Source organism: Centroberyx gerrardi, chromosome 23 (genome assembly GCF_048128805.1).
Source record: "Centroberyx gerrardi isolate f3 chromosome 23, fCenGer3.hap1.cur.20231027, whole genome shotgun sequence".
Classification (NCBI taxonomy): Eukaryota; Metazoa; Chordata; class Actinopteri; order Beryciformes; family Berycidae; genus Centroberyx; species Centroberyx gerrardi.
Window position 1 is genome coordinate 13,700,955 of NC_136019.1, and position 24,525 is coordinate 13,725,479.

A 24,525-nucleotide genomic window follows, 5' to 3' on the forward strand; every position below is an offset into this window, starting at 1 on the left:
CTCGTTATTCCGAAACAATTTCCCAAGCAAATGATCCTATGGACCGGATGTTGAGGGCCTGCCTGCTTTGGACACAAAAATCACAGTACCCCCTGACTCCAACAACTCTCTCTCTCTCTCTATTCTGGTCTATCACAATGCTTCAAGCTGTAAGTGTCTAAATCCTGCGCCCCTCTAAATACACTTAAGATTGTCCGGTCCAAGCACCAGGGGAGATCCAGATCCGGGCAGCTGATTTTAGGCTTTCACATCCCACTTAGCTATAATACCACAACTGGCCTTGTCATAATCCCCTCCTCCCAGCAGGACTTCACTAGTTTTTTGCCTCCATTGGAGTTGTTTGAACCAAAATGGCAGCTCTCACCCACAGCCACCATTTGGGGTTGCTTTGCATCAACATGTGTGGTCACGGCAGCGTGTTGCCAGTTGACATGTCAGCTGTCTGTCTCCGTTGAGAAGGCTGTGTGACTTATAAAACAGTGGGGAAGTGCTTCGACCCATCAATGAGAACTGGGAAGTGTGTGTGCATGTCTATGTGTGTGTGTGTGCAGAGATGATGTGCCTCCTGGGGACCATTTGAGACTGTTAGAGCACTATCAGATGAGCTGATGGGGAAAGAGAGAGGACCGAGAGAGAGACAGAGAGAGAGGGAGAAATAGTGTGTGTGTATGTGTGTGTGTGTGTGTGTGTGAAAGACACAGAGAGAGAAAGAGCTGTTGCTACAAAACCTGACACAGGCCAAATCTGATTGAGACACCTACCCAAGGGATGCTGCAGAACCATGTGCAATGGTGTTCTTTCTGGTTTTCTCTGGAAAAGCCCTTTGACCGGTAACCCCGCCGCCCCGGTTGGGAAAACTAACCACCTGAACTCTGTCACAGATCTGCTGAGCTCGGCTGAGGCTGTCATGCGACTGCAGACAGGCAGGCCCTTTCTTTCTAACTTGGGGGCGAAAATCGTGGAGTCCGAGAGGTTTACAGTTTGCAACTGAGGCCATTATGAAGACATAGTCTGACTCTTGTTCAGTTGTGTACTTTTCCACACACACACACGCACACACACACACACACACACGCACACACAACCACAAAGCTTCCTAGTGTACCCCAGAAATGAAACATTAGTTGGAAAGAGAAGAGAAGTTATTCCAGAGAGTATTTCATATGCATATGACAGAGACACCATACCAATCCCATGTGGTATGGTACAATGATCACCCAATCACTTCCTTCCAAACACACACACACATGCATAAAAACACACAAACACACACTGATCCGGCTAACTTGCCTAACGACAACTGTAAGGCTCTTAGTGACTGCTGAAGCTACTTTGGAGAGTGGATGCTTCATCGTGAGCCCAGAAGAGCATAGGTGCACATGCATGTACTGTATGCATGCACACTTGCATGTGGCTACACACACACGCACTTATGCAGGAATGCAAACAGCTATCCAAACAGCCGATAGGACCACAGGGGGGTTGAGTGTGTCCTGGTGGAGTATCCCCATCTACAGTCCTGCCCTGAGCTGCTGTTGTTTTCCTACTCCAGCCGTCCAACAGATGGTCCAAGCCCGCGTTTCCTAACACCGCACAATCACACACCAGCGTAACGATTGGACGCTCAATCTTTTGTTTGGCAACCACTTCCCAATCGACTTGGCACGAGAAAACACTGATTGCTGTGATTGCCCTGACTCCGGTCGCAGCAGGAGGGGGAGAAAAACAGAGATTTGGAACCTCGGATCAGGAATATTCAGCTAGATGCAGAGATGGAGTGAGGAATGCTGCTTCCCTCTGCTTTTTCGCCTAATGGCATGCAAATAGCTATTTGCTTAAGTCGGCAGCTCTGAATGTGCAGCACTAAGCAAGGGGCCTTTGAACATACCGTTACGCTGTTGATAATGGGCTGGCGGAGGAGAGGGAGAGAGGCGCTGAGAGAGAGAGACAGAAGAGGAGGGTGGATGTTGTTTTCAATGTCCATCTAAAAAGCTAAATGGACACTGCCACATTTCCTGGCCGGAGCGCAAGTCAGTAACTGCCATCAGCAGTCATGCGTAGATATACATAAAAACAATTACTAACACACACACACACACACACACACACACACACACACACACAGAAGGCCGGTCGCTTTTGGTTGTGACATTTGCATAGATTTGCGAATGGAGCAGAATGGACCAGGAGTTCTTGTTTTTCACACAGAAGACTCAATGTTATTATCCACTGCTGACACAACCAACACACACACACACACACACACACAGAGCTCCTGACCTTTCAGGCCCTGCCAAGCCCATCGAGGGCTTGTGCCTTTTCATTTGTCACAGTAATATCTGCCTAGGAGAGATGCCAACGCGAGGAGAGCCGGGGTCGACAAGATACAGTGGCCTACAGTGTTTTATACAAACAATAGTGTGCATGTGTCTCTGTGTCATTGTATTATTCTACATTTCTGCGTACACATGTGCACGTGTTTGTGCATGCGGCGTGGGACCCAATATCACAAATTTATGGTAATTGAAATGGCAGAATCTTTTGGGGGGAATGCAGTCAATTTGATTCTGTGGCAAAAAAGGTCACCCTATTCAATTTGCACTCAATGCCGTGCGCGGTGCGACAGGGAAACACCTGAAAGCAAATGATCTTATCAAGGCCTCACAGGCTTCACCACTTACCCACTGCATAAAAGCTATTTGCTGATTACTAAATAAACGCATTATCTTTTACCTTGACTTGTGCGTGCGTGAGTGCGAGTGCCTTGTCGCTCCTGGATCCAGGTAGGGGGTTGCCACTGCAGTGCGTATGCCTCTTATCCATGTCGTGACTTTGTGAGCGTGTTATCTGAGTGGGGTTTTTTTTTTTTTTGCACTTTCTAGTGGCGTTTGTGTACGGGCCGCACACGACAGCGGCCGGACACGGAGGACTTCACAAGCCTTCGCATGTTGTGCGAGAGGGAACGATGTGGGGATGCGCCTATCTTTACGAGTAGAGAAATGAGCACATCAAAGGAAGCGCGCGCACAGGCACACAGGCTTGAGTCGATGCAATCCCACCTCATCGACATGAGGCAGGGATACTATGGGAAGGGATTGGGGGGGGGGGGGGGGGGGGGGCATGAAAGCTCTCAAAGAGTCTTTCTTTGTAGCATCAACATGGACTCCTACAGTGTATTTCATCTAAATCCCACATCTATTTTCAGTGGAATACTGATCATGCTCCCTTCAGTTGGGATAGCCTTACCTTTCACTGCTTACAACATTACTCGCCACACCTGCATGCAGTACTAGACTTTGCAATAACTGCCAGATGCAGAATGATCGATGGCCACTTGATGACAAGTGTCCAACACTCAAAATCCTTCCCCAGTCTGTCCATCCAGTTATTACACAACACAGTCACACCCATGTGAAAAGAGGTTTTGCTGGCCGCAGTCTAGTCTGAAAATGGTCTTCTCCTGGTAAGAGCTGATTAAAACAACCAGGCAATTTTTAGAACTGTTGAGTCCCGCAGGTCAACAGCCCTATCATGGTAGATATATACAGCAGATTTATCCAGGATGTACCACTTCCTAACAAAGACATATTCACAGTCCAGTTGATGATACACCAAGCTTGCCGTTAGTGCTGTGGCTACGCTAAACATCATTATGTTTACATGTTTAGCATCATGGTAGGAGTAGGATTTGCCTTGTCAATTCTTTATTAACTATTTGCAAGGGCTGATTGGTTCATTTATAAAAGGTAAAGAATGTATCTCTTCATGATCATGTCACTGACTTGAGACTGACTTTTCTTCAGCTGCAATTCTGCATCTTCACACATACGGGCTTTTGTTTCACAAAGATGAGAGAGGAGGGAATATTTTCCATCTGCAGTGGCCAAATGTCTGTGAAAAAGCCGAGCTTCTGCTTTCAGTTTGGACTCAGAAGCCACTGATTGGACAGCAAGTGTGAGTCATCCAAGCATCCAGTCACTCACGCATCAGTAGAGCCTCGGAGAGCCTCTTGAACTATTTGAGGCCTGTGCAGACCTAAATGCTTCAGGTGGGGGGGAATGAGCTAGAGCTATAAGCATGCAGTGCACATCATATAGCTTAGTGAGAATTGAGAGATTTTTTTTTCTGCATGGATGACAAAGCTCTTAAAACTAAACTCTCAACCGAGGAAAACTAGTCCTTTGCATGCCTGATTCCGGTGCACACAACCAGAGATGTGTTGAAATAAGATGACCTAAATTATCCAACATCGCAGAATCAAACACAGAGCTCGTTTCCTAAAGAATCCAATCCAAGTGATGTAAAAATGATGCCGTCATAATTCTTCATTCTTGGCTTTTTTGGACAAAATAGCCCTCTCTTTCCCTGACTTGGCAAGAAGGGCAGAGCAGGCACCGGTGCAGAAATGCTAGCTGTAGCATTCAGTCATTAACTTGGTTTCTGCTACAAGGACTAACGGGGCTAGCCGGGGCCTAACTTAATTTCTGTCACTCAATTCCTCCATAAACTTCATTACTGTGTTTTATTTAATCTTATTGCTAGAAGAGATGATTTGTCAACCGAGTTATAGTTTCCAGGAGACCAAGTCCTTGGGTTGCCATGTTAAAAATACACAGAGCGGGACAGGATGTGGTAAACTATTGGAGCATAAGGGCCGGGCTAGGCTGCTGCCACTGCTAGGCATGCTGGGACTGCACACACACACACACACACACAGAGCACACAGAGACACACACCTGGGATCGATCGGCCTTTCCTGGAGAGGGGAAGCGGCCCATCACCCAAGACTGATAGCGCTTCACATTGAATCACGGCGCTCACTCACTGAAGGCCTCCCTCTCTCTCTCTCTCTCTCTCTCTCTCTCTCTCTACCCCCCACCCCCCGCCCCTCCCTCCTCCCTCTCTCCATCCTCCTCCCTCTCTCTTTCGAGGTTTCCCCTTTCGCTGTCCTGCTGTCTGTTATTCATACCGTTCTCTCGCTGTCGGGTATCGCTTTCGCTCACTTTCTCTTGTACCTCGCTCTCTGTCGTTCTTTGATCAATTCATTTCATCTCCACGCACACCGCTTTGTGTTCTCCCTCCCTCCCTCCCTCTCTCTCTCACTTCCTCTTTCTCTCTCTCTTCATTGCATAAGGGGAAAGAGTATAAAAAGCATTCTAGGAATCCACTGTTTATGCCTTCCTCCCACTCCAAAGTATACACCATTAAATAATACAGGAAGGCTCGGCTTATCGTGTTGGGTCTCCCGTTGCTGCATGTTGGTGTGTGTGTGTGTGTGTGTGTGTGTGTGTGTTTTGAGGGGGGTGGCTTATTGGCTTAGTGTTTCTGGCCAGGTTAAAGTGAAACGGCCCTGAAAGGCTCTTAGTGGAGATTACCCCTGATACTAAAAATAGCCACTCCCACCCCTCACCCCTACCACCACCCCACCACCCCACCCACCACACACACACACACACACACACACACACACACACACACACACACACACACACAAAGCTATATTAAGTGTTGTGTCTAGCCAGAAAAAGACCAAAACTTTTTTACAGGGTGTCTCAATTACACAAAGACAGACACACACACCCATGCAAACACACACACACACACACACACACACACACACACATACACATCATCGGCTCCAGCGTGATGAGAGAGATGGGTATCCACTGGGGGCAGGGGATCAGCTGGGGCAGGAGCACCAAACCCTGCCTCAATCAGCAGCAGTGGCCTATTGGGAATGTGGGGTGGGTGTGTGTGTGTGAGAGAGAGAGAGAGAGAGAGAGAGAGAGAGAGAGACAGAGACAGAGACAGCTAGCCAGGCAGCCAAGCAGCCACCACCAGACCAGAAGATGTTCCCTTGCTCTTTTTCCAAACATTCCCCGAGGGGACGATTTCTCTGGCCAAATTTTTCTCTCTTCCCCCCCCTCCCTCTATTGCCTTGCTCTCTATCCCTTCCTTTTTATTCTCCCTCGCTCCTTTCCTCCTTCCAGCCTTTCTTTCAAGGAAGGAGGCCTGAATGTATTTGTTTAGCCCACTGCAGCTTCAACTCTCCATCAGCCTGTTTGGGGAAGGGATGCTCACGCCTCGGGAGCGAGAGACAGCGGGGGGAAGGGAGAGAGGGAGCGAGGGAGTAAAAGAGGGAGAGGGACGGGAGACAGCAGAGCCCCACGGTGTTGCGGGGCGGCGGATTGAGAGCTCTCGTTGCGGAGTGGATCTGACAGACGCTGCGAGATAACAGCGGCTCGGACAGCCCCGAGTCTGCATCTCTATACGTCCGCGCCCGCTCGCATACGCTCGCTCTCATTTGTGTGTCGAAACAACGCCGCCGCCGGTCTGAAGGAGCCGCTCGCCTTCAGCTCGACAGTGATGGAGGACATCTTCCATCAGACAAATACTGTGTCTGACGTGCTAAAATCGAGGGGGGGGGGGGGGGGGGGGGGGAGAGAAACTCAAGATGAGGAAAGTATGGTGTATTCTAATAAGACTCACTTGAGAAAATCATATTATACAGTGGAATATGATAATTCATACACCCTTTGCTGGAGCGGTGAACCGGTGCGGGCGGTGTACTCTCAAATGTCAGCATAAATTTGCAAAATAAACGCAACCGGCATTCAGCAGGGAGTAGGAACAGGGACAATGAGGGTCTCTGCTGTCTGTGTGTTTGTGTGTGTGTGTGTGTGTGTGTGTGTGTGTGTGTGTGTGTGTGTGTGTGTGTGTGTGTGACAGTTCCTCTCAGTCGGTCCACAGCTCTCTACGCACTCTTATTTCGGCTCATACGAGTGCCTTTCGCCAACAAGTGTGTGAGGTAATCTGTGCTTACCGGTGTTCGGAGAGGAGGAGGGGGAGAGGGGGAGAGGGGGAGGCGCCGAGCAAAACGTTTCTATCACAACATGTTCGGCATCTTCTCCCAAAGCCTACTAAAGATGACCCAATCAATGTAATCTGCCTTTACTTAGGAGTAAGCGCCGGAGCATCTGTCCGCAAGCGGCACAGACAAAGCGAGACAAAGCGGCGTAACGCCTCTCGAAGTCTGACGGCAACAAACTATCGCGTCCGCGCCGCAGGGAGCGACGGCGGAGAGGCTGCGCGACCGACGCAGCCCGCATGCAGCATGCGCGCTCACACACGCGCGGCATTTCCCTATACATTATCTCAGTAATGCCTTAAGCCCCGCCGTCTTTCTGTTTTACGATCTGAAAAGCCCCGAGCCTTTTATTCCGAATCCCCGGGCTTTGATTTTTGCCTGGCACCGGGCCAAGCTTCTGTCTGTCTGCCTATATGTTTCTCCGATTGTCTCATCCCGCTGCCCATCTGTCTGTCCGTCTCGTCATCTGTCTGCCTCTCTCCGCCTGTCTCCCTTTGTCTCTCCTGACGGTCTATCTGTCCTTGTCCCTTTCTCCCATCTGTCCGTCTATCGTCAGCGTATCTCTCAGCTAGACAGGTACGACACAGATAACGTGTCAGCGGGCAAAGTTAGTCCCAATTGTCTTGCATACTCACGCAGGGTGACTGACACCCTACAACAAGTGTTAATGCCTTGATCTGCGCATGTGATGTTGCCATGCCGCGTCCCGATCAGGCTGCCACCAAAACGTCCACGCAGGAATCCAAACAACCCGACCCACATGAGACGCGCTTCCCCCGGCCAAACGGTTAAAAGCTTGATATGAAATCTGACCGGAGATCTGCGGCTGAGGAGACACTGGGTCATGCTTACATGCTGTTATCTTTGGCAGTACATTGGGAACTCATTGGAGTGGCCAGCCCTTAACAACTGCAGCCCAAAATAGAGTGTGGACATTCACGGTCGGTCCGTTTTGAAGAGGTGTCAAACGCGCCGTGCCAGGAGTGATAGCTGTTATGAGAGTGTGTGTGTGTGCGTGTGTGTTACAGGGAGGCGTGGTGTATCATTTTCCTCATTTCGTGTCGGGGACAGTTGGGACAGTGGCAGGGGACAGAGCAAAAGGCCAGCCAGGGGACAGCTTGTGGTCTAAGACCGTATGCTGCTTACGAAACAGTCACCCCCCCACCACCACCACCACACACACACACACACACACACAAGCACACACACACACACACACACACACAAGCGCAAAGACACGCTTACAGGGCTCGTGCAGGATGTAAACAGTTTCCATCGGCCCGTTAATGATCAAATGAGACTTACATGTGGGACGGCACCTTGTGAGATGTGACAGCTACAGTTCCTGTCCCAACTGTATAACCAAGTCACCGCCTGTTTACTCATTTGCCGCCGCCTGTCACGCGGCTCCGCGGTCTGGAGGAAGCACCGACGCAAGGAAAACAGTAGGTGTTGTTCTTTCTGACTGAGCTGCAAATCATTCGAAGGGTTTCTTTGTTTCGCTCTTTGATTCATTGTTTCCCTTTCTTTCCTTCCTCTCTGTCTTTCTTTCCCTCTGTGTCTGTTAAAGTTGTTAAGAGGGGGATGGGGTCGTGTTTTGGTTCCACTCCCACGCTCCGTGTGAGCGCGGGGCCGTGGGTGACAGCTGCACCCAGCTGTGACACGGAGCCGCCTTGATCCTCCCCTACCTGCTCTCTCTCGCTATTATTCACACACGTGCGCGCTCACGCACACGCACGCACAAAACACACACTGTTTTGTTAAAGTGGCTGTATGTGTGTACGTCCGTGAGAAGACGGAGCGTGAAAAAAGCAAGAAAAGCATAAAAAAAAACCAGGCTTTAAATCTGGCCATTTATTAACACGCTCTATAATCTTCAACTTTTGATTGGATGCCTCTCTGCCCCGCGTACAGGCCAATCAGAGGAGGGCAGGAAGTACAGCTGCAGCCCTAGCCTTCTGATCCCTGCCGAGCGGCAAACTTTCCCCTGTCAGATTAAGTAGGATTAGCTGAGTCCTGCCGTATGATGAACTGAGCACTTCATATGGTGACTTGAAACTTCCAAAGATGGAAGAAAAAAAAAAATCCCCGGTCAGGGAAATGTATTACTGTTCTGAGGCTTGCTTTGAAACCCACTTTTCACTGCTTGATTAGAAGGCTCTCCGTGTTCGGGGCATAATACAATAGCTGCTGGCTTGTTGAGTGTGTGGAAACGTCCCCTGCTGCTGCGATGTACAGTATTCATCTGTATGCAGACACGTGCACAAGCACATACACACACACACACACACACACACACAGTCAAACTCTCACACACACGGCTTCTTTTTCAGAGCCGGTTCCCTCATCCAGATCCTCAGCGGGTGCTAAGTTCCATTGTGTTTTAAAATGATACACACATTCTCACACACACACACACACACACACACACACACACACTCTTGCTGGTATTTTTATCCATCCCCAGAGCCACTCATCGGCTGCAGGCCATATCACTCTCAGACGACAGAGGAGCCACGGTCACACCAGCTAGCACTCAAGACCCCCCTGTCCATGTGTGTGTGTGTGTGTGTGTTTGTCGGGGTGGTCGACAGAGGTAGTGTGTGGTGATATAAAGAGACTTTGGAGGTGGTGGTGGTGGGGAGGTCAAATGTGGAAAGAATTCAGGCTGTTATCAACTGTTGCCTGCAAGACCACCGAGGACACACACACACACACACACACACACACAGCCCCTGAAAACGTGACTGCATGACAGGCCATGGGCACACACACAGCGCCTTCACAGACAGGGTTTTTCCTCCTGAGGCGAGGCTAAAGCGCCCAATCTCAGTCTTTCTTGTCTATCTCTGGCACTGATAAAGGCCTATAATGAACCGGGGGCTGCAGCTCAGTCCCAGGACCAGCGGCTTTATGGCCCCGGCCAGCTCCCCACTCTCTGTGGACTTTGTTTCTCACTGCGCGAGAGGCAGGAAGAGAGAGTGAGACGGAAAGAGAGGAGGACAGGGGAAGAGAGAGAGAGAGAGAGAGAGGCCGAGCAAAGATTAAAGTTTTACTCTCGCACCTTTGGAGAGGAGTGTTGCAATATGGCCGCCAAGTCCAGAGTTTACAAGTGGCACATTCTGCCTTCTTTCTGATGTGTGCCGCACAACTGGGTCTGTGCTGAAATAAATGGCTGCAAGTTTTGATAAGGGAGCCTACAGTCACGGCCAGGATCCAAACAAGGGGACAAAGGTCCGCCTGGGCTTATCGCGCCCCACGTTATCTCCCCCTTTGTACTCCCGGGCAATGTGAAGGCATGTTTGTAAACTGGTAACTGTTGCACATTTTGTTTGGCTGGCGTTCAAGAACGCGATAGTGCGTAGTGTTTGCTGTGTCTCTGATATAAATTGATCCAAAGATGTTCCAGGCGACCATCATGCTCATAAACAGCTATCCACCATGTCATAAACAACGCTCAAACACAATGACAAAAACCCTTTCACCTGGATGACAAAATAAAAAAATAATATATGCCGTGATAAAAACTGTAATGCAACCTTTACTTACCTCGAAGAGATTGGATGCCTCGTTGCCATACTGAGTGGAAATGATCTCTGATTGGTCGCTGTACCATTTGAGGCCACCCAGGAAACTGTCTGCGTCCAAGTCGCTGACATCCAGCTCTGAGAGGTCAAGTTCGGGGAGGTCTGGGCAGAGGGGCTGGTCTTCACCAACCAAGGCAGCACACTGCAGGAGGGAAACAACCGGGACGGTCAGAGGCAAATCAAAATCCTTGCACATGCAAATCATACGTCAAATTCTATATATGTGCCAAGTTGGCAAATAAGGTGGTAATTGAGATTTGGAGAGGAATCAACAGCCTGTCTTACAACCTGCTGTCGAATTCCTAGACAAAGGAAACCCAGATTATGTTTATCATGCAACGATTTAAATCACTCAACAGGGATGCCTCTCTTCACAGTGACAGTTAAAGTGATAAATTCCCTTTATTGATCATTTTGAATACATCTTTGCCACAAACTTTCTACAGACTTTCTATGTTTAGCTTATAGGCTATAATTAAGTAATACTCTTATTGTAATAATCTGGTTATTATTTTCTATGCCAACTTTTCTTTCCACCTGCAAGCCTTGTCCTCCCACCATCACACCCCAAGCATTGTGATTGGTGCGCCTCCTCTGTGCTATTAAATGCTGCCTGTTGACATTTCATTATTCACAAATCGCTTTTATGTAAACTAGCCTATGTGTATATAGCAGCTGTTCCTCCGTCCTGCACTCACAAATCATCAGCTCCACAGTGGCTGCAGAGAGGTTTTGGTGATGTGAACAGAGGCGGCAACAAGTTTATATGGCTCTGGATCACGATTTTGCAGGATCATTATGAACAAGTTGGAGGGACGGCCTATAGTTACCATATGTCTTATCCACATGCCTTGACGTTACATAATGTTAATTACATTGGTCCTGCAAGGTTACACTTATCATTTTTGGATAATGTACTCATTTCAACATGTAATCCCCAGACAGGCAACCAATGAGAGGTCAACAGCTGCACTGAGGCACACTCAGGTAGACTGTAGCTTAGTAGTAAATACAAAGAGGGCTAAACTATGAGCTCCAGTCAGTGATCATCATAAGCCAAAAACACACCAATTAAACCAAAAACAGCTATATTTTCAGAAAAGCATTCATTTCGTTTTTTTCCTTAAATATCCCTCGAATTTGCATCAGTTTGATACTACTTGTGTACACTGTGTAAGTGCTAATGTATCCTGTGAATTATTTATGTCATAAAGATTAAAGAAGATGTCAGTCTGAAAAGGTGGGCAAACACTGTTCCACAAATAAAACGGTGGGTAAATTGAGTTGAGGCGCGTTTACCCTCTACTACATCTCATTCAAATCCCAGCCTCGTTATTATGAGGGAAAAAAACAGCTTTTCGGCTGTTGTCTAATAGCCTACAAACTCCTAATTTTGTTGGCAGCACATCAGCCAATGCACGAGCGGCACGCGAGAGGCTTACGGCAGATATAAGATAGATATCCTCGGGCAAAGCCGGGAGATATTTGGCCCAAAGGCTGAGGAAGGATGAGACTCGGGTTCGGCTCAGGGCAACGCTGGGAGACGGATGCTGTGCCAAGTAGGAAAAAACGCCCAGACACAAGTGTCACAGTTCATCTGTCCTCGGAACTGCACCAACACGATGACTTAGGCTATATGAGACAAATCCCGTTTCCTTGCAACCGCAGCAGGAATGGGGACAAATTCACTGCGCGTCTTAGGCTCTAACCTGGGGATGATCCACTTTGACAAGGCATGGGATGCAAAAAAAAAAGAAAAGCAAACAAATAAAGATCTCGTGATAGTAAAAATATTCAGAAGGCGGATTTCCTACCCCCAATCATCTTATAGACTTCTTGGTGAACTAATGAAATAGCGCCGCCAGACAGACAATCAGGGCGCACCACAGCGCTCCAGTGATTTACGCACGCAGAGCACATAAAAGCACCTGCTATGGGAAGATTATTAGGAGGACTATGGTCTTGGGAGGCAATTCCCTTAGTGTAAAGCAAGGCTTTATGAGCATGATTTACGCTCAAGTCTGAATGCATAGAGAATATAGCGTCAGTGAGTCGAAAAAGAGGGACAAGCTTCAAGAACATGCGTACATTTGTTTCACCGGGACTGCCAGGTAACTAAACGCTATCGCAGTCCAGACGGAGCAAGTACAGCCAAACAGAAAATAAGACACTGTCCTGGAGCCCACCTGGCTCAGACCACAAAGTATGAGTCTATCTCAATAAACTGCAAGGCAGTGCGTCTGACTTAAAGCATTCACTGGGATCGGTCGTAAAGAATGCATGTATACTTTTTGAATACATGTTTCTTCCAATCGAGTCTTCGTCAAACAGCCTAGATAGCCAGCAAAATGCAGACAGACTGCAGTCACATCATGTAGTTTTTCTTAATACTGAGAAAAGCTTTCTGATGCATCAATAAGCTGCTGTGTGCAGACAATTAAGTACAGCTACGCAGATCTAAACGTCCATAACAAACTGGACATTTGGGGAGGAGGAGACGAATAAGTATCCCTTTGATGTGCGCTATTATTTGCATGCACTGCGCTCAATTCAATCGAAATCGCTGTAAACAGACAATATTCCTCTCTGAGGTTGCCAAAAATAGCGACGGGAGCGAGATATCCAGTAATTGCACAGATAAAGACTTTGGAAAAGGTAAAATCAAATTCACATATAATCAAAACTATCCATTCGGCTGGATGCGAATGCGCTACAGCCCATGCAACGGTCCTCCAACGGGGATGTTGGCACACAGACGCGCCCGGTACCGTTATTATCATGATGCTCCTGCGCAATGCCAAATAGCGGTCCCTCCGCGTGGACAACCTCTGCTCTTGCCTGTGAAAATAACACGCTCGGTCCCGATACAGCACATCAAAGGGATTATTATCGCCAGTGGATTTTTTATGCGTCAGTAAAATACCTGACTTCGAGACATTTACGGACGCTTCTCAGCACCAGAGCGCGTACAGTCCGTGGCTGGAAATATATCCGCCAGCTTGCAAGCACTCTCTCCGACTGAACCGAGATCCTATGGGGAGGAAAGCAAGCGTCCTGCGCCTACGCACGCTTTACAACAACTAAAACAGCATTACTCGAGGTCAAAAAGGGAGATTCTGCATATTCCCTCCACTTGTCATATATTCCCGTGCTTGTATATCCCCCGCATCCTCTCCTGTGTCCAGACGCGCTCTACACCAGCATGCCACGGCCAGCGCCAGCAAAAGGGAGAGGAGAGCGTAGACTTTAGACTAAAGGAAATCACCGTCTTGGATATTCAGTGTGGTCCATCGTCCCCGGGAAGAAAAAAAAAGACGGTCCAGAGGGCTACACGGATGACAAACAAGTCGGATATTTAGATGCGCTCACCTCTAATTCTCTCCACACCGAGTCCTGGTTACACCTGTCCCACGCCATCCAGCCACTGAATGACGGTCCGAAAAATTAAAAAAAAAAAAGAAATTAAGCAAAAAAAAAAAAGAAATCCACACACGCTTCCCACTCGCTCTCACACAGGCAACTGCTGCCCCTCGCCGAGAATGAACCGAGGGCACCTGTCTTACAACTGCTTTCCATCACATGACAAAGCTATTAAAAGTAGGCAGGGGAGTGACTCCGCGTCCACACTACTCGCCAATGACGCGCAGTGAGCAGGCGGGGTCTGGCTGCGCACATAGTAAAACCTTTTCCATGCACTGCAAAAAATGTCTATCTTAACAAGTCATGTGTCTATGTATAATGTAGTATGGGGTTCTTAATCTGAATAAAAAATCTGACAGTGGTGGATGAGATACTTTTGCTTATTTCCAGTGCAGTTTTCAGCTACTTTTGAGTGACGAAACAACAATATCTTGAAAAATATCACCTATATCACCTGATTCAAGACGATTCTTGAAACAAGCTGATTTGCATTGGAAACAGTTGAAATGATTTTATCCCATTGGTGAAAGAAAATATTAGGACTCAATACAAGATTAAAAGACTTATGAAGTCGGGCGGTTTTTGCACTGTGGGCTCAACTAGGTATGACAAGGTATGGGCACTCGCCAAAACTTTAGTTAAAATGGATGCAAATTTGATTTTGTGCTCAAGTGTAATGGGAAGCAAATATCAAACAAAAGCCACCAGATTTTGTTCTTCAAAAATAATAATAAAAAAAAAATTCTGCTAATGGGCAAAGATAATTCCACTTCTTACAATGCAGTTTCACTAATAGGCTAAGGCAGATAACTCTACTAGTATTAATATAATTTAGGCTACTATCAAGAAAAAGTTGACTTGAGTTGGAAATAAGCAAATCATCTCGCCCCCATTGTAAGATTGTTTTAACAATAATAAGGTTTTGGGACATTTTTTTGCAGTGTGGACGTCAATTGGTTACGGAAAGGTATAGACACTCGCCATTCCCTTGCCTACATGAGTAAATGAGTGCAAAATTGATATTTAGCTTTTTAATCATTATACTGGAGAGCAAAGATCAAGCAAAAATCACCAGAAATGTATTTGGAAAGTATACATCAGTGGAGCAATGTTCCTGCTAAGCTGTGCGCAAGACATTTTGGCAATCTCCATCTAATAATTTATCACATTGACCAAATTATGATAATGTCTCGTCCACCATCAGCCGTTGCACCACTTATCCCTGGAAATTTAGCCAATGTAAGCGGGTTTGGATGTTCTGGTGGAACATGGGGAACCTTGGGGTTTAGTGAATTAACATCCCTGATCTATCCCAACTCTAAAATTCATTCGCTCAATTCATGACACTGCAAAGATAAAAAAAAAATAAAAAAATAAAAAGATATTTCAAAAATCTGTTCATGTAAAACAGTCAGTGCACTTACTGGGACTCCTTTGCCAGACTGCACATTGCAATAATGATCAGACATTCAAATCATTGTGCGCACAAACAGACCATACAATGTATGAAATGATGCTGTAATCTCCTTTAATCAAGGCTCTCATCACACTAAGAGCTATAGCTTTTGGGAAATTAATGCCACTGGCAACATCATGAATATACAAAGCAATAGCAACCTATACCATAAGCAATCACCTTTTTCCTCCAAAGAGATTAAGTGATTAGGGAATAATGAAAATACACTCTAATGGGGTAAGAGTTTACAAGAGTGGGATTATGGTGGATTTCGTTCACATTTCTTAAGGTTTCAGCCACATAATTACAGGTTTTTCTCCACACTGAAATTGGTGTTGCTGGCCTCCTGAAAGCTTTATGGCTTACACAGTTGCTACAGTGCAGTTCAACAGATAAACTATCCGGCCCACAGCTTATTATCATGTTGTAACTATAAAAACATTTTCTTGGAATTTGTAGTTTTCTTCCCTAGCCGCTGGAATAAAAACTATTTTGCATGTTTTGACGTTATTCCAGTCCTATGCCCTTAAAGCATGTAAAAAGTCCAGACAGTATTGTAATTTGAATTGGATGTTTTTGGGTCTAGGGTATCAAAAGCAGTAATTCAGTCAGTTTGAGAGTGTTTCTTTCTACATTCAGAGGGAATAAAAGGGCAGGTGGCAGTATCAACCATGTATACAGTGTCAACAGGATGTGTATAGGCAACACCACGTCAGTAAAATAAAAACAAAAGCTATGTGGACATTTCAAACAAAGTGGCTGGGCTGTTGGTTAGGGTGAGGAGTGATAAACCTATTGTAGGAGGGATTCTCTTGCTACATATCAGGTACATTATTGCCTTCCTCTGATCACATTTTAAATAGAAACTTCATTTCATATGTATATGAACATGAGTTAGCCACATAGGGGTTTTCATAGCAGTTTAATGAATTGAGTTATTCTAAAAATGTCCTGTTGCATGGCTTTATTGTATCAAATAACACTTGTGAATAGGATATCAACAGCTTTGCTCCTGAAGTAAATCTATTTTTCTGTTTAGATATTACTTTCAGAACAGAACCAAGTTAGCCTCCAACAATGCATTTCGGTAATAAGAAACTCACTCCATGGAATAGGCCAACCCCAGTTCAATTTTTGTTCTTGTAAGCCTATTAAGTCCACCTGAGCATGCAAGGAGCAATTGTCTCCCTAAATTAGCGAGCCACATACAATAAGTCTCATTAAACACAAAATTGCACAGAAACCTGTAAAAAGGTTCTGGGACCGGAAATCTGAATCTTACACAGTGTGTGTGTGTGCGTGCGTGTGCATGCCCTGTGTGTGTGTGTGTGTGTGTATGTGTGTGTATGCATACATTGTGAGCGTGCATGCGTGCTTACAGCCATCTGAGGGCATTTGTACCAGTAAATCTATACATCTGCCCCTCCACGCGTGCCCAGAGATACTACCCAGAAGCCACAGCGACACCCGAGCGGAGCAGGTGGCGTGTGCAGTGACCTCACAGAGCCCAGATGGACCAGTACCACACAGGCTATATTATAGGGGCAACATGGGAGTGACACGGAGCCCGATGCTAGCTGGCTCTGGGACTGCGGCGGAAATAAAACGCTCAGACAACGGGGATGTAATGCTGTGGGTAGGAAAATATGTTATTAAGACAAATACCGACACCGCAGTCGCTTTAGGTGTTTGTTTAGGTGTTTGTGTAGTATGTGTCAAACAGATGTATTACATATACGCCATAAACCATGCTATGAAGCAGCATTGCATCGGGTCAAAGTTGAGAGAGATATTTTAAGGATGAACCCAGGTGACACATAAACCAACACTATATGTAGCAGGCTCAGAAGATTCCTCACAGTTCTAAATGCGGTTCAGTAATAGCACCGTAATGAACACAGACTTAAAAAAAAAAAACAGCAGGGCATCCTTTTTTTTTTCGGCATGAGGCATGCTGGTAAATGATATTTCTCTCTCTCCTGAAGCGGCATGTGACTCACTCTCAAAAGGCTTATCTGATTGTACTCTCCATGCCAATTAAGACAACGGCAGCTAAATATAGCAATACTGTTACGATTTTCTTTCCTGAATGGCCTTTGATTTTTTTTTCTTTTTTCTTTTTTCCCCTCCAAATACATTCTTGCTAGGGGCCGGATATTTATGTACGCAGCGGTAGAGATTTGTAGATTTAGGAATCATTTCAAAAAGGAAAAAAGGGATTCTACAATCCTACTGAAGTACAGGTAATCTTTGAAATGCTACAGCTCGTGTTTCAGTTACAGATAGCCGATAATGAACGGGGGGGCAACTATGAGGAGGTTGTCAAGGACTGTTGCAGGATGGGAAAGTGGAAATGTTTATTAGCCCGCATCAGAGAGGGTATTTGGGCCAAAGCGCTGACAGCGATGGTGCCGTCATCCCCGTGTATACGAAATGGCCTCAGGTCTTGCTTTCACACTGCCCTTGCATTAAGCCGCTCTTATAGATATCATGTCTCAAGGGGACTGAATCTATAGGATGGAGTGTGAAAAGTTGTTCACACCCATTTGCTGCAAAGCATGTTGTCATGTGATGGACCTGACTTCTATAAAGGCTCTGGATATAGCAAATAACTGACCCATAACCTTGCAGACACATACACTTCTAAAGGATTCATTTAAACCCCAATTAATTGAAAGTGACTGTTGGTTAATTGCTAAATGGCTCACGACTCAAAAATAACGCGATGTGACAACTTCTCTGTATCCGCATATGGAGGAACACGCCCAGGTCCACATGCTGAGGAACTACAACTGGACTTACATGTGTGGAGTTCTGCTGCTGGCGGTTCACAGAAAGCAAAGGGTCTTAATGATTAAACGATTTCTCCCAAGAGTCAGCTGAGCAAGAGGAGCTCTCGAAGCCAAAATGAGGCTAATCCACAGATAATTATCTCTGTTTGAATATTCAACGTGACCTGACTCATACTACAGAATCAATCTCCCATGTTCAACAGTTCACAAAGGAAATGTGCATTACATTTCTCTTAATGCATGAATACATAAAGAGCTGAATTAGTGTTGATCCTGAATTTACATGCATGAGTTTTATTCGGATCTAATCTTTTCTGACATACTGTAATCTTTTGAGTGTTACCACAGCTACACCTTATGTAAGTGACCATCCATACATCCATATATCCATACTTAGGTGACCATGTTTGTTTTTCTTTCTCCCAGAAAGTGTGTGACTGGCTTTCCGCGACTGTGCCGCTGCTATTAGTGCGGGGGATGATTCATATCACTTTGTCGCATGTCATCGCTCCCAACAGAATCTATCCTAGCATCTGGCCACTTTGATACACGGCGGCTGAATTCATATGAATTAATTGAGGGTGGAGGCACAGCGGAGTGCGACATCTATTCATGTATTGTTCAGGAACATGATAAGAAAGCCTATCCTTTTCCCCCCCCCTGGTCGCCGGTCGACGTGCTCGGGGCTTTGGCGCCCAGGTCGTTTTTTCCTCTGATAAGTCACGCAGCGTTGCGTCCTCTGTATTAGGGGACAGCGGAGGAAGTGGTCGCGTTTCATTTCACAATACTCAAATGCCCTGCCATAACATAGGATGCAGTGGCATTCCAAACTGGCTACAGGAAATGTAAGGGGATACACAGCACAAATACATGAGGCTTTATTATGGTATCAAATGATGGCACAGGACTTCCTCAAGTGCAAGGTACTCTATTGATAAACCAGTATGAGATAATGCTTTTACTGGAGCTGGTCCACACATCTGAAACCTTTTATGCAACTATAATGATTTTTAATTTATAGCCCTATACAATTTGGAGTTCCAGTATTAGGATTGTTAATCTCCCATATCAGCCTAACAAGGCAACCATAGCAAAGCGGCAGACAGAATTAAACTACAGCATGCCGAGGATGTAGAAATATCTCTCACAATGTCCATACATCTAGTTGGCTGCCATTGGCTCCTGTGCAACACGTGCATTTGGCAACAGGATAAACAGCGTGACGCCACACATTATGCCACTGTTCACCCTTTGACATACAGTAAGCTTGCACATTCTCCCCTATGAAGATTTTGCATTGCCTCCCTTTGTAGTGCCCTTCATAGAACCTGTCGCCTTGCCGCCCTGCGTGCGAGCGTGTAATCCTTTCCATCAATGAACTCCACTGTGTCATTTAGCCGCTCTCAGGATGGCGGCTACTATCCCCGCGGAGAGTCCGGCCCACATTATTAAGGCAAATGGCATGAAGAGGCCGGGGCCAGTTAGCCATGGCTGAGCCTCGGAATTGAAAATAACATCAATCCCACGCAGGGGCTGGTAAACACAAAAAGGAGCCCGGGGCGCGACACGGGACGGTTCCACCCTCCCTCCCCCTGCAGCCTTATTGCGAGGGAGCAGGGGAACAGCAGCGGGTCTCGCTCCCCCACAGACGAATAATATCATGGTCGCACGGCGATGCGAGTCGGAGTCTCCCGTCGGAGCTCTCTGTTGTAGGGCCGTTACTGGGCTTGTTTAAAATCGCCAGCGAGTCATGAAAGATGCATGTGGAAAGTGGCGGTGGAAAGAGGGCGAGCTGCGAGCGCAGGCATGGCGTGTAATGCGTTTGGTGGAGAGCTGTGGTAAGCTAACGCTCTGGGCAGGGACTTGTGAGGCACTTTGGGTTTTGCTTGGGTATAGCACTCACAAGGAATATTAAAATTTATGGACCATGAGGGTTGGGTTGCACACACACACACACACACACACATAAACAAGAAAAACCGACTTGCACACCCCCTGTGCTTAAATTTCTACAAACCCAAACTTTAAGATGGCTGTAAAATTCCAACAGATGCCACATGCCTGGCAATGTAACTGGAGGAAATGAGACGTGCATGTGTGGGAGAGATGCACAGTCACATCCTTTTCTACAGAAAGAGCACATTTTTATCATGCTGAATATCCGGTAAGGTACTTTTTGAAGTTGGATGTATTGCAACATTTATTAGAATATTTAGCAACTTCTGAATTTGTTAAGGTTTGTCTGAGTCAAGAGTCATGGCCAGTAAAAACACAGCAGTGTAGTGTAAGGTGTACACAGGTATTAGAAGAATGGATGGTCGCTCAGGTGATATCTTTTCAACTGTAGATATAAAATAAACCAGTGTTTTGATTGTGAATTGCATCAGTGAAAATATTTGTTGTCTCTGCCACTGAAAACAAACTCAGCAAGAGCAGGAATCAAAATGAACTCTGGAATGCGAAAAACACATTAATGAGATCGCATCATTGGCTGCAGGCAAATTTAGGTGCATCTCTCTGCAAACTGCAAAAAAAAAAGAAAAACTCCACTGAGTCACGAGGGGGCCCAAAGCACAACAGATGTTGCTTGATTCCTAAAATAATAGAGAGGCAGGGCCGAATACCTTGACAGCGCGGTCCTTATGTACTCTTAGCACTGGATGAGCGCCAGGGAAGAATTAGGTCAGCTGAAGTGCAGTGTGCCTTGTGGAACTCCGCGTTAAAACCGTATCAAGGGAGAGGGGGGTGGTGGCACACAGGTAGAAATTTCTGGAGCAGCACAACCAGTTTTTTCTCTTGTGTCATAGAAACGTGAGCAGAAACGTTACGCCCCAGAGTCCAGACTGCAGCCTAATTATTTTGAGCAATGAAAAGAGAAGGGGAAGGAGAGAGAGAGAGACAGAGAGAGAGAGAGAGAGAGAGAGAGAGAGAAAAGCATGCGAATTGCAATTCTTTCATACAGCCTGCATACGGGGTGTGTAACCACAAGCCTGAAAAAATCCTTACAGCACAATAAAACTGATTGTATCATCACCTTTTTTTCCCCTTACAGGGTGCATTTCTACTACTCTTCTCATCACCTCCTAAAAGGAGCATGTACCACTGGAGAACACACTAAAGGAGAAAGGCAAAAGCAATAGGGACGATGAGGAAAGAGAAGGCGCAGTCGATACCCATTTTCGCCGAGGCATCCCACTGAAAAAGACCAAAGAGACAATGGGAACAGATGGATAGAGATGGAGCTAATGCTGAAAGAGAGGGTGACAGAAAGCAACAAAAGCAAGAGCGAGTGAGCCAGTGTGAGTGATAGAAATAGCCGGACAAAGAAGGGGCATGAATTAGAGACAGATATGGATGGGGAGGGAAGTGAGATGGAAGTTAAGGACAAGAGGGATTTGAACGAAGGGTGAGAGCGAAGGGGCAAGAAATGACCAGCAACCACCATCCCGACCCGATCCGTCTCTCTCATCTGAGGATAAACCACCACACTGTCCCCCCCCCCCCCCCCCCCCCTTGTGGGGTCTGACCCGGGTCCCAACCGGCCCCCGAACGCCGGCCCTGCCAAGTCCACTATCTCGCTGCTAATCTAAATACACGGTTACCACTCCCCCCCCCCCCCCCCCCCCCCCCCTCCCCCGCCATTCCCGTCACGGTCTGAGATCTTCCTGCTTACGATGGGTATCTGGCTCACATGTGCTACGTATTCATTTACAGGAAGGTCTAGATTTCCACACAGACACACACACACACGCACGCTCCCTCCCACTGCCGACGTGACCTCACTGCCCCGCGCGACTATCACGTTTCGGGAAATAAAATTGTGGTGCAAATTCACTATCTCCCTTGTTAGCAGAATTAAATTGCGAGAACTAATGAGTTGAGGATTCAAAGATGGCAGGCGGTAATTGGCTTTGATGTGTGTAAAATCAGGATTTTAACAGACAGTCTACTGGACATGATATTCAAATGACTTGGCAGCCATCCCTCATCGTGAAAGTGTGTGTAAGCATGTCGCAATTTGTGCTGAGCAACAACGTTTGGCTTTTCCTCGTGAGTAGACTGTAGACTAATGCTTTTCTGGTTTTTCCAGACACTCATTGTTAACCCTCAAGCCATTCCCATGGTGACGATATGAAATAATTTCCATCACTGTTCATGATATGCACCTGATGCCTAAATGGAAAGATGCCCCACTGATAAGACATAGTTCGCACAGTCTGTAAGTGCGAGCTCAACTGTTAGACAGTCATTCAATCAGTCAACGCTCAGTCTGACCACGCCATCCCTGCAGCCCTCCCCATGTCCCGACCGTAATCTCTCTTTGTGTGTTTTGTGGTGCTGTGCGTCCACCGGGACTCTCATCACCACCACAATAAACAGGATTAATCAGCCCTGGCGTTGGGCACTTTGGTCCAGATGACGCGTGTAATTAAGGAGTAATTGGCATGTCATCTGTACATGAGGAAAGATGACATGCGTGAGCCAGATATACTCTGGTGCGCCGCTCGGCAACAACTGAGGCCTCAGAGGCTTGCAGAGCAAACTTCCTTCGCACTGCCGACACTTTCTGTTCCGTAACGTCTTTATTTACCCCGCAAACTCCCTCACATTGTAATTCACTCGCTTATTCATTTATTTACATGCTAACACACTTAAACACTAATTTGCTAACTTATTCATTTATTTACATGCTAACCCACTTACTGCCGCTCGCATTCCGCGACTTATTCATTTATCCACATCCAAGATGACACAGTCACTCGCTTGAGTATTCATTTATGCACATAGGAAGTCACTTACATTCTCGCTTGCTTAATTACTAGGCCCCTCGCTTTTCACTTCGCACAAAGGATGGGTTTATGCAGCTCAATATATACTGTAGCTGCACACAATAGGAGATGGCCAAGATGCCCTTAGATGTTTAGGGTCATGCTGGCTGCAACAATAGGTCTGAACTGCCCTTATCTCTCCTTGTAAACGTGGAGCTCCGGGATAAGTCAGAGCCCGATTTCATGGCTCATGTGGGAGATGTTAGGGTGAACATAACTGAGGAGAGAGTTTTCTTATTTGCCCTTGCGCCTTATATTTCCTCGGCTTTTAGTGAAGTTTGTAATAAAAAAGAAATACACTGCCAGGCTTTAGGGTGATACTCTAAGCTGTTATGAAACATATCAAACATTTATTATTATAGCGTAGTTACTTAGATAGACTATCCACAGCCATTTGTCATTTGGCCTGGAATAAATGTAAATGCAATTTTCAATTGCAGCATCTTAAGAACTAACATTAAGTATGCCAAATCTGCACCGCCTCTTCTCTGTAAAGTCAATTGACTCAAGGATATTAAAGGGGTGCCAAGGCAAATGATCATTAGGGTTCATACATGTTCCTTTCCTACTTCATGTGGCTGAATTAAACAAAGGCATTAGAATAAATTCCACAGCAAAGGACGCCCGGCACCACTGAAACAAAGTTGTGGTGAGGCTGGAGCTGGTTGCAGAAGGGGCGAGCTTGGCAGGGAGCGAGGTCAGCGATGCACTTGGCTGGTAACCTCAGATAGCTGCTGGCTAATTTGCAGTATGCCCCCAATCGCAACAGACAGCCCAGAGTCATGCTGAGGGGAGAGAGGGTGGCCATAATGGCAAAGCAAATGGCTCATAGAGATATCCCAGTTGTTTTTCATCACATCAATTTCACGCCTGCGCTGCCGGTCTCTTCGTGTGACAAGATGGAGAAGGGAGGACAAAACGAGAAAGTAGAGGAAAAGGGACGGAGGAGATAGTGGGAAGGAAGAGAGATGCATAGAGTTGGCAATGTTAATCTCAAGGCCTGCTCCCGGCGGCAGTGATGGCTGTCACAGCTGTCTGTTGAACAAACAAATGAGAGCGTCTCCAAAGTTCATATCATCACGGACAATATTGCTCACCCACTTCACAATGTACTGATGCAACAAAGGAGTTGTTCCAGTAATAGGTTTACTCTTTCCGGAGTGTTTACAGAGAGTTAAAGGCGGTAATTTCTTCTTAGTGCAATGAGGCTTTGAAGTGAACACAGCTGAACTTTACCTGACTCATCCTTTTAGTGCAGCTTCCCAGAAGCATAGGTACTGATTGTTATTTGGCATGTGTCTGTATATTACCAGTGTATTCTGCTATGTCTCCTGATTATTTGTTGTTGTATGTACTGTCGCTCGTTGTGTTGTCAGTGCTGAAGAAATTTCCCACTGTGGATCAATAAAGTGATAGTACTACTATGACTACTACTACTTCTACTACTACTGTCATGTCTAAGGTAGTATCTTTCATGCCACTCCTAGCTAGGAGGGAAACTTATTACCATGATCCACCAAAAAACTTTCCTTCCACTGAGACTTTAAAGGTGCGACAGTTATCACAAGATTTC

The 24,525-nt window shown here is 46.4% G+C and overlaps 1 protein-coding gene across 1 annotated transcript in view; it reads right to left on the reverse strand.

The window, feature by feature from the left end:
- ppargc1a (peroxisome proliferator-activated receptor gamma, coactivator 1 alpha) overlaps positions 1-24,525 on the reverse strand; it is a 244,962-nt gene that overhangs the window by 23,555 nt on the left and 196,882 nt on the right. Inside the window, exon 2 of the mRNA XM_071926557.2 lies at positions 10,418-10,597. Within this exon, the coding sequence (XP_071782658.2) occupies positions 10,418-10,597 (180 nt within the window). The remainder of the gene's footprint in view (positions 1-10,417; positions 10,598-24,525) is intronic.